The sequence below is a fragment of the Taurulus bubalis genome, assembly GCF_910589615.1.
Source record: "Taurulus bubalis genome assembly, chromosome: 8".
NCBI lineage: Eukaryota > Metazoa > Chordata > Actinopteri > Perciformes > Cottidae > Taurulus > Taurulus bubalis.
The window spans coordinates 1716069-1731412 of record NC_136596.1 but is presented as its reverse complement, the minus strand read 5'-3'; the positions used below and the strand labels follow the sequence as shown (position 1 = coordinate 1731412).

The following is a 15344-nucleotide window of genomic DNA, read 5'->3' as shown; positions in this document are numbered from 1 at the left end:
TTTTAATGAATTAATGAATATAATTGACTTATGCCACTGGTGGCATCAGATATTCAGATCATTTAGTTTCTTTGAGCGGTTGATATTCTGCGTTGATATTTTCACGTGTGCGGTGACACTGAACCTTTAAAGTTGAGGAGAGTTCCAACTGTTTAAAATGAAAAGAAGGTTTTGCCTCGTCTGAAAATGTGTTTAATAATCAACCCACCGCAAAAATGGATGGACTCCAATCAGAGGAGTGGAACTGAAACGAGGCTCACCTGGAAGCGAACAGCAAATGCAATTCAATTCTATGGGAACTTTTTTAATTTTTTTATTACAGCACAAGTTGCTCGTGTTCAAGTTGCCACATTCAGGAGGGGACGTGAAACAATAAATACATAAATAAAAAGGTCTGCGTTGTCGCTGCTCATGAACTCTTACAGACGTTTGGTTTGGTTTCCTGCAGTGAAAAACATCTCTGAGTTTTGGTTTGGACTTCAGGTCCAACTCTTTGGAAGGAGAAGTTACAGATTATTATCATTATTAAAGCTTTTTGTAACCTATTTGGTGTCATAACTGTGCTTTTTACCCTCATTTGAATACAAAGTGTGTCGTCGTGACTATTTACACGTCTGAGATGGCAAACATCCACCAGAGGAGAGGAAGGTCCCGAAACAAGGAAGGTCAGAAATGTTCTCCCTGAAATGCTTTAACCGACAACGTGAGAAGACATTTGGAACACAAGCCGTGTCGACTTATGGAACGCAGTCCTTATGAACTGCGGGATTATTTCTATAAGAAATCACGTCCATTATCTCATTCCTTCCTCCTCCGCCTTCGTTACATCTGCCAACATCAAAAGAATTAAATTATCAACATCTTAAAACAAAGTGCCCGAAGCTTGATATGAGCAAGAAGATAAATATAATTTATGTTTTTTTTGTTCCTTTTTTTAGTACAATACATACTCAACAATCATTTTATTCACTTCATTGTAAAAGCGTCCAGCTGCTCGCTGTGCATCAGTCCGTAGGCTCTGGCCACGCCTCCTTTGGCCACGCCTCCTTTGGCATCGCTGTTGCAAAAAGAATAAAGAGTAAAAAGAAAAGCTATACAGACTCATAAAGTCAGACTTTTTTTTTTGGTGCTATTTTCCATTGTTTTTCTCAAGAAAGAGTTTTTTTTGCCTTTTGGAGGGGAAGGAAAAAAAAAAGTCTCCAATAAATATCCTCGTCCCGAAAAAGAAAACGAAAAAAGGTTATTAGTCCGACCGCTTCGTCTGAAAGTTCTTCTTCTCTGCTTGGAAAAACAACAAAAAGCATCTTTGGTTTCTGATTGGATGAGGATGTCCAGCAGGAAGTCTGTGAGGTTCAGTCAGAGGCGGAGTCTGAAAACATGGGGTCGCTTCCCTAAAACACCTCCGTCCACACGGCGGTACGTCCTCCTTCTCTCAACGGACATCAAGCGCGTCGTCACGGTGATACAATGTTTCCACGGTGATACGATGTTTCCACGGTGATGCAATGTTTCCACGGTGATGCAATGTTTCCACGGTGATACAATGTTTCCACGGTGATACAATGTTTCCACGGTGATACGATGTTTCCACGGTGATACAATGTTTCCACAGTGATACAATGTTTCCACGTCATTGAGTAAATCTATTTCCAGGCGATAAAACCTGGTCGTGAATGTAAAAGACGTCTTAAAGGGCACACGTCTGGAGATACGAGGTTTTACCTGGACAGGAAGTCTGCATCTTTGGGTTTTGCAATCTGAGACGTAGTCAAATATCTCTCTATATATATATTCTGATGTATATGTCCGTATATATATGTAGCGGAGGAGGCGTAGGGAGTACATGTACCCTGTGTTTGTACCTCTGCGTTGCTTCATGAAGTTAATCTGCTCAGGCAGCAGTTTAAATCACACAAACTCCTTTCTGTCCAGATGTTGTGAACTCATTAACTGTATCTATAAGTATGGATCTGCTCTCCGCTCTCATTATGGACACGTTGAAGTGGGCGGCGACACAAAGCGATCAATGAATCCATACGTTGAAACAATGCCATCTTCTTCCCGGTAAACGGCGGACGCCGTGCGGACGGAGAGGAAGAGGAAGGAGCGCGTGGGTTAGTCCACCTCGATGGACTCGCTGCTCTCGTTCGTGGGTTTGCACTCGTTGGGGAGTCGCTGGTGGCGGCTGAGCTGAGTGGCCTGTGTGAAGCTGCGGTCGCAACGCTCACACCTGAGAGACACACACACACACACACACACACACACAGAAACACACACAAAAGACAGAGAGACAGGGATTAGTTTAAGCATGACAAAAGGTAAAAAAAAATACTTTTGATACTTGAAAGAGCAAAAACACACAAAGACACAACACCGTGTTTGTGAGGACACTCACTGCACCGTGTGGGTTTTATAATAATTGCCAAGCTTATAGATTATGTATTGTGCACTTAAATGACAACACCAGGAGACAACTTCTGTTTCTTTAAAGTGAAGTCTATGCTTCATGTGTTGAAGCTGAGTTCTCTCTCCTGACCACCAGGGGGCGACTCCTCTGGTTGTATAGAAGTCTATGCTTCATGTGTTGAAGCTGAGTTCTCTCTCCTGACCACCAGGGGGCGACTCCTCTGGTTGTATAGAAGTCTATGCTTCATGTGTTGAAGCTGAGTTCTCTCTCCTGACCACCAGGGGGCGACTCCTCTGGTTGTATAGAAGTCTATGCTTCATGTGTTAAAGCTGCATCCTCTCTCCTGACCACCTGGGGGTGACTCCTCTGGTTGTATAGAAGTCTATGCTTCATGTGTTGAAGCTGCATTCTCTCTCCTGACCACCAGGGGGCGACTCCTCTGGTTGTATAGAAGTCTATGCTTCATGTGTTAAAGCTGCATTCTCTCTCCTGACCACCAGGGGGCGACTCCTCTGGTTGTATAGAAGTCTATGCTTCATGTGTTAAAGCTGCATTCTCTCTCCTGACCACCAGAGGGCGACTCCTCTGGTTGTATAGAAGTCTATGCTTTGGGTGTTAAAGCTGCATTCTCTCTCCTGACCACCAGGGGGCGACTCCTCTGGTTGTATAGAAGTCTATATAAATGACTCTACTTCTCTTGATGTATTCCCTCAGTAAACATTGTAAACATGAGTTTATGTCTCAATCTCTAGTTTCAAGTCTTCTTCAATACAGCATGATGTTCATTTAGTACATGATGGTCATTTAGAGTCAAACAGACCATAAAGCAGGGGACGCTTTAGGGGCGGGGCTACAGGTGATTGACAGGTCGACACCAGAGACGTATACGTTGTCTCTATGTCCCGCCTCCTCAGTCCAAGTATGGTCACTTCCTGTTCACTGGTTGCAAAAAAAACCAGATGGCGACGGCCAGGATGTCAAACTGGAGGCTTCAAAACCACAGTCCACAAACCAACGGGTGACGTCACCACGACTACGTCCTCTTCCTCCCGTAGAGGTCACGAGACACTACAAGGCCTCCTGTCCGTCAAAGTGACAGACGGCACTCAGATATTGTGAAACAAAAAATCTCAGTCAATGTCAAAGTCAATTACGGAAAATATTAAGTTAAAAAAACCTTTTAGTGAAGACCGGGAAATGTCCCTAAAACTCAAAGTAGTCCTCACAAAGATAGCTGTACAAGTACACACACACACACACACACACACACACACACACACACACACACACATCCCCCAGCTCTGACTAAAAGCTCCCTCTCTTCTCTCTTTCTATTGAAAGTGACAGTGACTCTGCTTTATTAGACCTGGATGTGTGTGTGTGTGTGTGTGTGTGTGTGTGTGTGTGTGTGTGTGTGTGTGTGTGTGTGTGTGTGTGTGTGTGTGTGTGTGTAATTGGTCGGTCAGGTTGTGAAGATCAGGGCAACAATTACAGCTTCCTGTTCCGCTGGGCCTCACACACACTTTATACTGTCACTGGACATTAGAGTTAACAGGGATGTGTGTGTGTGTGTGTGTGTGTGTGTGTGTGTGTGTGTGTGTGTGTGTGTGTGTGTGTGTGTGTGTGTGTGTGTGTGTGTGTGTGTGTGTGTGTGTGTGTGTGTGTAAGGAGGGTCTTCAAAGAGAACGCTGTGTTGAGGTATTGGACTTAGCAGCCCTGAAACAAGACTAACATGCTGTTAGATGGATAGGAGGAGGAGGAGGAGGAAGAGGAAGAGGAAGAGGAGTAGGAGGAGGAAGAGGAAGAGGAGGAGGAGGAGGAGGAGCTTCTAGTCCGATCAGGAAGAAGAGCCTCTGGTCTGAATGTTGTTTGATTTGACGCTCTTTAACTGTCGTGTCACTTTAAGAAACGCTGGACTGATGTTGGACGTTCAGACTTCAGACCTGGAAAAGCTTCAGCTCCTGTGATCTGACCTGGAGTCAGCCTCAGTCTCCAGAAGCAGCGCTTGAGCTCCTGTGATCTGACCTGGAGTCAGCCTCAGTCTCCAGAAGCAGCGCTTGAGCTCCTGTGATCTGACCTGGAGTCAGCCTCAGTCTCCAGAAGCAGCGCTTGAGCTCCTGTGATCTGACCTGGAGTCAGCCTCAGTCTCCAGAAGCAGCGCTTGAGCTCCTGTGATCTGACCTGGAGTCAGCCTCAGTCTCCAGAAGCAGCGCTTGAGCTCCTGTGATCTGACCTGGAGTCAGCCTCAGTCTCCAGAAGCAGCGCTTGAGCTCCTGTGATCTGACCTGGAGTCAGCCTCAGTCTCCAGAAGCAGCGCTTCAGCTCCTGTGATCTGACCTGGAGTCAGCCTCAGTCTCCAGAAGCAGCGCTTCAGCTCCTGTGTTTAAAACACGTCGTCGTCTTTTGTTTCTTTGCTGTTTCACATGAACTGTTGACAGGAATAAAGTTACACCTGTAACATAAACAATACTTCATGGAACGAATCAATGTTTTATTACAGTCGTCTAACTGTAAACTGTGTTTTTAAATCCTTCGTTTAGGATCCTTTTAACGTTCACGTTGTAGATTTCCTCCACTGTCTATGTTGTACAACATTGGGTTAAAGGTCACATGACCAACAACCAAATGTGCAGATTTTAAGTTGAATTATATTCAATAAGCTGCCTCTTCAAGTAAATCCACTGATCAGAGATTTAAATGAAGAAGAGATTTCTGTCTCAACAATGTCATGATCCTACGGAGCCCAACTGGCAATACACAGTAATATATTGCAATTAGTAATTATATTATATATATATGTGATAAATATAAAAATTGAAGGCCCTTCCTATAATCACAACACAAGCATTATTATTATTATTATTATTTTGGTGAAGCAATAGAAGCATAACTGTAATAATTAACTTTTAATAACCATTTTCTTTAAAAGATACACAAATATGTCTGTTTTTTTCACACTAAAACCCGGTTGAGAGAAACAAGATCCTGGAACCAGGACCCTGGACCCTGGACCCTGGACCCTGGACTCTGGACCCAGGACCCTGGACTCTGGACCCAGGACCCTGGACCCTGGACCCTGGACCCTGGACTCTGGACCCAGGACCCTGGACCCTGGACCCAGGACCCTGGACCCTGAGGAGGAGATTTCTGCTCTAAGTCCTATAAGTCGATATAAATTTACTAAAAACTGCAACAGCCGGCGACTTCAAAGCCGTTCTGTCACAGCGACTCATCCAGCAGAACAGACACCAGGACGCTGGCTATCGACCCGCCGGCGTCTGTTACCGGCCTCCTCCTCCTCCTCCTCCTCCTCCTCCTCCTCCTTCTCCTCCTCCTCCTCCTCCTCCTCCTCTTCCTCCTCCTCCTCCTCCTCCTCCTCCTCCTCCTCCTCCTCTTCCTCCTCCTCCTCCTCCTCCTCCTCCTCCTCCTCTTCCTCCTCCTTCTCCTCCTCCTCTTCCTCCTCCTCCTCCTCCTCCTCCTCCTCCTCCTCCTCCTCCTCTTCCTCCTCCTCCTCCTTCTCCTCCTCCTCTTCCTCCTCCTTCTCCTCCTTCTCCTCCTCTTCCTCCTCCTCCTCCTTCTCCTCCTCCTCTTCCTCCTCCTTCTCCTCCTTCTCCTCCTCCTCCTCCTCCTCCTCCTCCTCCTCCTTCTCCTCCTCCTCTTCCTCCTCCTTCTCCTCCTCCTCTTCCTCCTCCTCCTCCTTCTCCTCCTCCTCTTCCTCTTCTTCCTTCTCCTCCTCCTCCTCCTCCTCCTCCTTCTCCTCCTCCTCCTCCTCCTCCTTCTCCTCCTTCTCCTCCTCCTCCTCCTCCTCCTCCTTCTCCTCCTCCTCCTCCTCATCCTCCTCATCCTCATCCTCCTCATCCTCCTCCTCCTCCTCCTCCTCCTCCTCCTCCTCATCCTCCTCCTCCTCCTCCTCATCCTCCTCCTCCTCCTCCTCCTCCTCCTCTCCACGGGAGAGTGTTGCCCTGAACAGAGACGACAGAGCAGCTTTAATCTCTTTCCCCTCAGAGGATCAGCGGAGCGTCGGCTCACCTCTGATCTTCACCTCCTATGAGAAGTGAACCAGTAGAGATTGTGTTCAGTCCCAGACTGACGGGTCCAGAACAGCGTTGTTCAAGTTCACTGTTCCAGCATCCAGGGGGCAGTTCAGACAAAAACGCTCTTTTACTGAACACTAATATCCTGAATCTGATGCCTGGAAGTGTTTTTGGGGTTAACCAGACTTGTTCTACTGGGTGATGTTTTTTATATCAATAAAGTAGTGGGGTGACTCTGGTTGTATAGAAGTCTATGCTTCATGTGTTAAAGCTGCATTCTCTCTCCTGACCACCAGGGGGCGACTCCTCTGGTTGTATAGAAGTCTATGCTTCATGTGTTAAAGCTGCATTCTCTCTCCTGACCACCAGGGGGCGACTCCTCTGGTTGTATAGAAGTCTATGCTTCATGTGTTAAAGCTGCATTCTCTCTCCTGACCACCAGGGGGCGACTCCTCTGGTTGTATAGAAGTCTATGCTTCATGTGTTAAAGCTGCATTCTCTCTCCTGACCACCAGGGGCGACTCCTCTGGTTGTATAGAAGTATATGCTTCATGTGTTAAAGCTGCATTCTCTCTCCTGACCACCAGGGGGCGACTCCTCTGGTTGTATAGAAGTCTATGCTTCATGTGTTAAAGCTGCATTCTCTCTCCTGACCACCAGGGGGCGACTCCTCTGGTTGTATAGAAGTCTATGCTTCATGTGTTAAAGCTGCATTCTCTCTCCTGACCACCAGGGGGCGACTCCTCTGGTTGTATAGAAGTCTATGCTTCATGTGTTAAAGCTGCGTTCTCTCTCCTGACCACCAGGGGCGACTCCTCTGGTTGTATAGAAGTCTATATAAATGACTCTACTTCTCTCTTGATTTATTCACTTCCTGTTCACTGGTTGCAAACAAACCAAGATTGCGAGGGACAAAATGTCCAAATGGAGTCTTTTACTTTGATAGATTACTAGAACATTGTTACTGGACTAAAATGTATTTTTGCAGCAATAAAACTACTGAACACGATGTCACTCTGAGACGTTTAACATAATGTTGTTAGAGCGCCATGAAATCTAAACTTCTGGTCACAGCTCAGAGTTGAAGTTCAACGGGGAGATAAAGGAACATCAGGAGGCTTGGGTTGTTTATAACGTCTCGTTATCGGACACCGATACTAGAAAACTATGTTTCAGTGTCACAGCTGGCCGGGGAATGAAGAATAAACCCGACCTCCACAATAAGAATGGAGAACAAACCCGACCTCCACAATAAGAATGGAGAACAAACCCGACCTCCACAATAAGAATGGAGAATAAACCCGACCTCCACAATAAGAATAAAGAATAAACCCGACCTCCACAATAAGAATGGAGAATAAACCCGACCTCCACAATAAGAATAAAGAATAAACCCGACCTCCACAAGCAGAGGGAATAAACTTCTTCTCGTCTGGAGGGTCTTTTTGTGGCTGGAAGCTGTAAAGTTGTGACTCGACAGAAGACGAGCAGCTCGACAGCCTCCACAGTCCAGCGAGTATCGGCGCTGAAAAGCTGCCGACCACACAAAAAGCCGACCTCCGTCTCCTCAGCTGGGGGATGGAGAGGGAGGGGGGGGAGGGGGGGGGGTGGATAAAGTTGAGTGTTTTCCTCCTGACAAAGTGACAGTGGCAGCTTTAATCTATTCGCCGCACCGTCCGAGAGGAGATAACTCCCCGAGGCCATCGACCCGCTAAAGATTTCTGACGCCCCGTCCATGATTGTCTTTGTCCCGCTCCGCCTCCACCGAGACTCTGAAGTGCTGATGAAAAGGTTCGGGGGAGGAGGGGGGAGGGGGGGGGTTCCTCCGATTGCTTATTAAGAACGCTGATTTGCTTTAAGCGGATTTCTTGTCGTTTCACTTTTTACACCATGATCTCTTGTTCCTCTCTCTGCACGTCAATGACACCTCTGGGGTTTCCCTGATTGCTTATTAAGGACGTTAATGTGTTTCCTCCCTCCCTCCACTTGTCCTTCTAGGTTTTTCCATGCAACTCAAATCCCTGATTTGGCTTCCTTCACTTTCTTCAGCGCCCCTTGCTCTTCCTCCCCAGATGCCGCCCCCCGAGTCCTCCAGCGCTGAAGGGGGCGCCGGCGAGTCGAGAGCATGTTTCCTCCACGGAGCCGCTTCTTATTTACTGACGTCGCTGATTTACAACCAGGAGGATTTCTCTCTCTCGGGGTTCTATCTGCGAAGGTCAGAGGTCACGGCAGCCGGGACAAAATATTAAAATAATCACATAACCGCAGAAGATCACGACTAATGGACAGTTTTTACTTACAAAATATTTAGAAGAAACAAAACTAAATAAAAATGCAAAGATAAAAGTGACTTCTTTGGCCAATTTATTCTAAAGATGATCTGAAAACCTGGCTAATGGGAGTCTTGGGAGGCCTTTTGACCTTTTATAAATATTACTTACTGCATTTTTTATTTAGTTGAAAAAAAGAAGGAAAAAAAGGCATTCTTAACTCGCGCTGTCTTGGGGTCAAAATGACCCATGTATGTGTGACGTTAAAACATTTTAACGTCACACTGGGTCTTCTCTGTAAATGTTTTGGGAAATTCATTTGAACGTGAAGAGGCCACAGAGCTCCGACTCCTTTGGGGAAGAAAAGAGGAAGTTCGGGGAGTTCCTCACCTGGAAGCCAGACGAGCTCCTAAAAGGTTTCATGAGCTCAAGAGAACAACGCGATTAATCAAAAGGTAACAAATGAATAAAAGAGCTGCTGGACAGTTCTATTTTTGTGTTAAATAATTCCATATTTGAGCCCCTTTACGCACATTGTAATATTGATTTTAAATAATAAACACTCGTCTGTCGTCTGGCTGCTTCGTGAACAACGAACACTGATGCTTATTGATAATTATGAGCATTTCAGGGTCAGCAAATGCCATTCACATTAAAAGAAATCCATGCCGCCTCGACCTCGTGAGTTGATCAATGGATCGCTGAGCTCTTTATGTTAATGTGGGCGTCGAACTGCATTATTGTTAACGAAGCATTCAGCCCCGCCCGGCCCACGAGGTATGATGGATTTCATTTATTTAGTAAATAATAGAGACGGATAGCTATCTAGAAATAAACTAAGCTGGGAATTATGTCCCATAATCATGTGGAGGTCAAATGTTTTGTTTCTAAATGTTGTGGTGTAATTTCAGTGTAAAAATTAAGAAAAATGTCCATCTTTCAAAGGCCAAAGAGTCATTAACCTCAGTTGTAGAATGCTGATGTGAAGAAAGACTCACTTCCAAGAACCAAAAGAGCCAAAAGGTGGGTGAGGTGAAGCAGATCCTTCAGACGCTGCCGCCGGACCACCAACGAAGAAGAGGACGCCTAGATGTGAGCCGGCTTCATGTGTTAAAGCTGCATTCTCTCTCCTGACCACCAGGGGGTGACTCCTCTGGTTGTATAGAAGTCTATGCTTCATGTGTTAAAGCTGCATTCTCTCTCCTGACCACCAGGGGGTTAACTCCTCTGGTTGTATAGAAGTATATGCTTCATGGGTTAAAGCTGCATTCTCTCTCCTGACCACCAGGGGGCGACTCCTCTGGTTGTATAGAAGTATGTGATTCATGTGTTAAGCTGCATTCTCTCTCCTGACCACCAGGGGGCAACTCTTCTGGTTGTATAGAAGTCTATGCTTCATGTGTTAAAGCTGCATTCTCTCTCCTGACCACCAGGGGGTTAACTCCTCTGGTTGTATAGAAGTATATGCTTCATGGGTTAAAGCTGCATTCTCTCTCCTGACCACCAGGGGGCGACTCCTCTGGTTGTATAGAAGTATGTGATTCATGTGTTAAGCTGCATTCTCTCTCCTGACCACCAGGGGGCAACTCTTCTGGTTGTATAGAAGTATATGCTTCATGGGTTAAAGCTGCATTCTCTCTCCTGACCACCAGGGGGCGACTCCTCTGGTTGTATAAAAGTATCTATAAATTACTACTTATCTCGTGATTCATTGGATTTTAAGAAGTATAAAACGTGGAACCTTTGTCCTCGAAAAAAGAAAGAAGAAGAAGAAGAAAATATCCCATGAGATCATGAGAAGAAACCGACTCACATCACGTTGAAATCGAGCATTTTCTAGCGTCTCAATGTGGATGAGTTCACCTGAAGTCCGTTCCTTGAACTGCGTAGATGTAAAAGCTCGAGGCGCCGACGCCCCGAACATCAAGCGGTGAGTTTAAAGTGAGAGTCGTGAGATGGATGACATCACACTTGAGACGGATGACATCACACATCAGGACCCTGTCTCCAGACAAAGGGACGTCTCCAGTGCGTAATGAGGCTGTCAGGCGGCTTTAACATCTGAGTGGAACTGGTGGGCGGCGGTGGAGGCTTGCTGGGGTTGATGGCTTTGATGGGTGGGTGGGTGTGGGGGGGGGGGGGGGGGTACTCACTGGTACTTACTTGAACGGCTTCTCCCCGGTGTGCGTGCGGATGTGGTTGTTGAGCGTTGTGGCGCCGGCGAAGGCGCGGCCGCAGTACCCGCACTTAAAGGGCCGGTCGCTGGAGTGCGTCACCACGTGGTTCCTCAGGTCCGACGGCTGGGAGAAGGACTGGGAGCAGTGGCCACACTGGTACGGTCTGAGTGGGGGGGAGAACATGGAGGAGGGGGAGGGGCTTAGAGACCCTTTGATGTTGCTTTTACAGTCATTATGTTCATTGTCAATATTCACAATTCATTGTTTTTCATTGGAACATGAGTTACTGTTTTTGTTGTATTTAAATACTCAAAACTGTCGGAAGAGTACTAATAATGTACTGATATCATGCTAATAATGTACTGATATCGTACTAGTAATGTACTGACATCGCACTAGGAATATACTAATAATGTACTGACATCATACTAATAATGTACTGATATCGCACTAGTAATGTACTAATAATGTACTGATATCATACTAACAATGTACTAGTAATGTACTAATAATGTACTGATATCGTACTAGTAATGTACTGATATCGTACTAGGAATATACTAATAATGTACTGACATCATACTAATAATGTACTAATAATGTACAAATAATGTACTGATATCATACTAATAATGCACTAACCCTAACCCAACAAACACACACACACAGACCTACAAATACACACACGGACACACAAACACACATCAGGATGATGAGGCGTGAACACACAAACATACAGCTGGGAGTCCGGACTGCTCCGGTAACCATAGCAGCATGACCCTCATCAACAATGCAGGCAGAGATCACGACTGGACCATTTATCACGGTGTGTGTGTGTGTGTGTGTGTGTGTGTATGTGTGTGTGTGTGTGTGTGTGTGTGTGTGTGTGTGTGTGTGTACGTGTGTGTGTGTATGTGTGTGTGTATGTGTGTGTGTGTGTGTCTGCTAATAGAGTCCAGCTTCCAAACAGCAGCAGCAGATCTAATCTAACACTGCTTCTATTTATTGAGCTGAACACACACACACACACACACTCACACACACACATACACACACACACACACACACACACACACACACACACACACCATTATCTAGTGATGTGGTTTTAACTTACTAGACAGTTCCAGTGTGTTAAAACAAAGTCTCTGCTCATATCTCTGCCCCTCCCCCTCCATGTTTTCCATTACCTCCAGAAGAGCAATATTTTAAAAGTACCTCAATAATATATCTTACTACAAGTAATATTGGCGTATATATATATATATATATATATATATATATATATATATATATATATATATATATATATATATATATATATAAAATAATTTATTGTATATATATATGCTGTATTTTTACAAAATAAATTAAATGTATTAATTTAATTAAAAAGGTGTTACATGTTAAATATATTTAAATGAATTAAATTACATACAATTTAAATTACATAAAATTAAATAAAATTAAAATATACACACACAAATAAAAGGAAAATCTAATAAAAAAGTGTAATATAATAAATCAATAAAAAAAAAAATCCCACGATGAATACAAATAAAATAATTATCCAAAATGTAATCAGAACAGAATATTCCAACACAAAGAGTTGAGTTAATTAATTCTCTCTGAGCGTTGTGTCTCTGCAGCTGGAACCTGCAACACGTTACAACGCCTCTGCCACCGGGACGCGTCCCGTGAGCCGTGACATAAATACATAAATAAATAGATAAATAAATAAATACATGAAGCGGTTTTCATTCTGAAACCAATAAGACAAAAAAAACCTGTCTGACATCCGGAGCTTACAAATAGGTAAACACAACGAGAAGACAACAAATAGAGCAGCAGCTTCAGCGCAGCAATAAATCACACACACACACACACACACACACACACACACACACACACACACACACACACACACACACACACACAGAGGAGAGTAATAAGAGTAAAATAGTGTAATACAAAATCGAAAAATTCTCACTTGCAGTTTTCCACATAAAAGGCGGCTCGCCGTGGGGGCGCTCCATTCGTCAGCCGGCGGCTCCACGCGGTCACGCCTCAGCCGCTCACTATTTATTAGCCGGGTTTTCTATGAAGAGCGCCATTGATTGTGAATAGTTTAAGTTGATGAATGTGTGGATATTATTTATTAAGGCAGCAGGCCGGGAGATTAATGCCCGGTTATTGTTTATTACAGCGGAGAGGAGGAGGAGGAGGAGGAAGAGGAGGAAAAAGATGAAAAGGAGGAGGAGGAAGAGGAGAAGGGGAGGAGGAAGAGGAAAAGAAGAAGAAGAAGAAGAAGATGAAGATGAAGAAGAAGAAGAAGAGGAAGAAGGGGAGGAGGAGGATGAATAAGAGGACGAGGAAGAAGAAGAGGAGGAAGAGGAAGAGGAGGAGGAGGAAAAAGATGAAAAGGAGGAGGGGATGAGGAAGAGGAGGAAGAAGAAAAAGAAGAAGAAGAGGAGGAAGAAGAAGAGGAAGAGGAGGAGAGGAGGAGGATGAATAAGAGGAGGAGGAAGAAGAAGAGGAGGAAGAGGAAGAAGAGGAGGAGGAGGAGGAAAAAGATGTTAAGGAGGAGGAGGAAGAGGTGGAGGGGAAGAAGAAGAAGAAGAAGAAGAAGAAGAAGAAGAAGAAGAGGAGGAGAGGAAGAGGAGGAAACGGAGGAAGAAGAAGAGAAGGAAGAAGAGGAGGAGAGGAAGAGGAGGAAGAAGAGGAAGTAAATGATCTGCATCCTCTGTGTGCAGATAGTTTTTAGTGTATAATTCATGTTTATTATTATTGATTTTATTTCTTTTAAAGAAAATGAGTTTTATGTTCATCAAAACATTCTTCAGTGTTAAAGGCAGAACGAGTACCTGTCACAGAGTACTTGTACACAAAGTACTGCTCTTGTACTTCAGTAGATGTTCTGAATACTTTTCCAGCCCGAAGGCGTCGCACACATTAAACACACCGATAAATAATGTTTTCATTTCCTTTATAGATATTATAAAACTGCCTTTTTCTGGAGCAGATCTTTAAAACTGGAGAAACTTTTTCACTTTTTAACATTTATGCTCCAGAATAAAAAAGATGAACCTGAACATCAACAGATTCAAAAGTATTTCATCCGACAGTCGATCACTTTTAGTTCAGGAGTTAAACTCAGGTTCAACTGTTAGCATCACGCGGTTATTACACGGCTACTACACGGTTATTACATGTTATTACACGGTATTACACGGTATTGTACGGTATTACACGGTTACTACACAGTTATTACATGGTATTATACGGTTACTACACGGTTATTACATGGCATTATACGTATTACACGGTTATTACGCGGTTACTACACAGTTATTACATGTTATTACACAGTATTATACGGTATTACACGGTTACTACATGGTTATTACATGTTATTACGTGTTATTACACGTATTACACAGTATTATACGGTATTACATGGTTATTACATGGTTATTACACGGTATTGTACGGTATTACACGGTTACTACGCGGTTACTACGCGGTTACTACACGGTTACTACGCGGTTATTAGCCGGTTATTACACGGTATTACACAGTATTACACAGTATTGTACGGTATTACACAGTTACTACGCGGTTATTACCCGGTTTTTACACGGTATTACACAGTATTACACAGTATTGTACGGTATTACACAGTTACTACGCGGTTATTACACGGTTATTACACAGTATTACACAGTATTGTACGGTATTACACGGTTACTACGCGGTCATTACCCGGTTATCACACGATTGTTACACGGTTACTACGCGGTTATTACACAGTTATTACACGGTTATTACACGTTACTACATGGTTATTACCCGGTTACTACATGGTTACTACACAGTTATTACAAAGTTACTACATGGTTATTACCCGGTTACTACATGGTTACTACACAGTTATTACACGGTTACTACATGGTTATTACACGGTTATGACGTGGACGGTGTTACAGTGTGTTGACGGCACAAAATATGTTGAGAGTCGGAAAAAAACAGCGAAGTAGACGCTTTGGAACTCTTAGTACTTGGTTTGGACGGGCGAGTTGAACCTGCTGCCATGTTGTTCCCACCTAGCCCCGCCTCCAGAGGTCTGTGTGTGTGTGTGTGTGTGTGTGTGTGTGTGTGTGTGTGTGTGTGTGTGTGTGTGTGTGTGTGTGTCTATAAACGCCATCCTTGTCAACACGTCTGTGAGCAGAGGTTCGGGCCTCTCAGCGCCGTGTGAGGTAACAGCAACACTAAACCCAGCGGCTCTAAACACAGCGGCTGATGACAGAGGCCCCGCCCCCCCAAACTAAATACGGGACGCCAACCGGCGGATACGAGTCCGTGGGAGCGGAGCGATGGAGCTTCAGGACCACGCGTCTGTTTTTATTTCATCGGAGAGGTCGGAGGTCAAGAAGGAGGTCGGGGGAGAAGCTGCGGC

The 15344-nt window shown here is 44.6% G+C and overlaps 1 protein-coding gene across 1 annotated transcript in view; it reads right to left on the bottom strand.

Moving 5' to 3' along the window:
• Positions 1-2115: 2115 nt before the first annotated feature.
• prdm6 (PR domain containing 6) overlaps positions 2116-15344 on the bottom strand; it is a gene marked incomplete at both ends in the record, with an annotated part of 81869 nt that continues 68640 nt past the window's right edge. Inside the window, 2 exons of the mRNA XM_079222374.1 lie at positions 2116-2230; positions 10875-11051. Coding sequence (XP_079078500.1) covers positions 2116-2230; positions 10875-11051 — 292 coding nt within the window. The remainder of the gene's footprint in view (positions 2231-10874; positions 11052-15344) is intronic.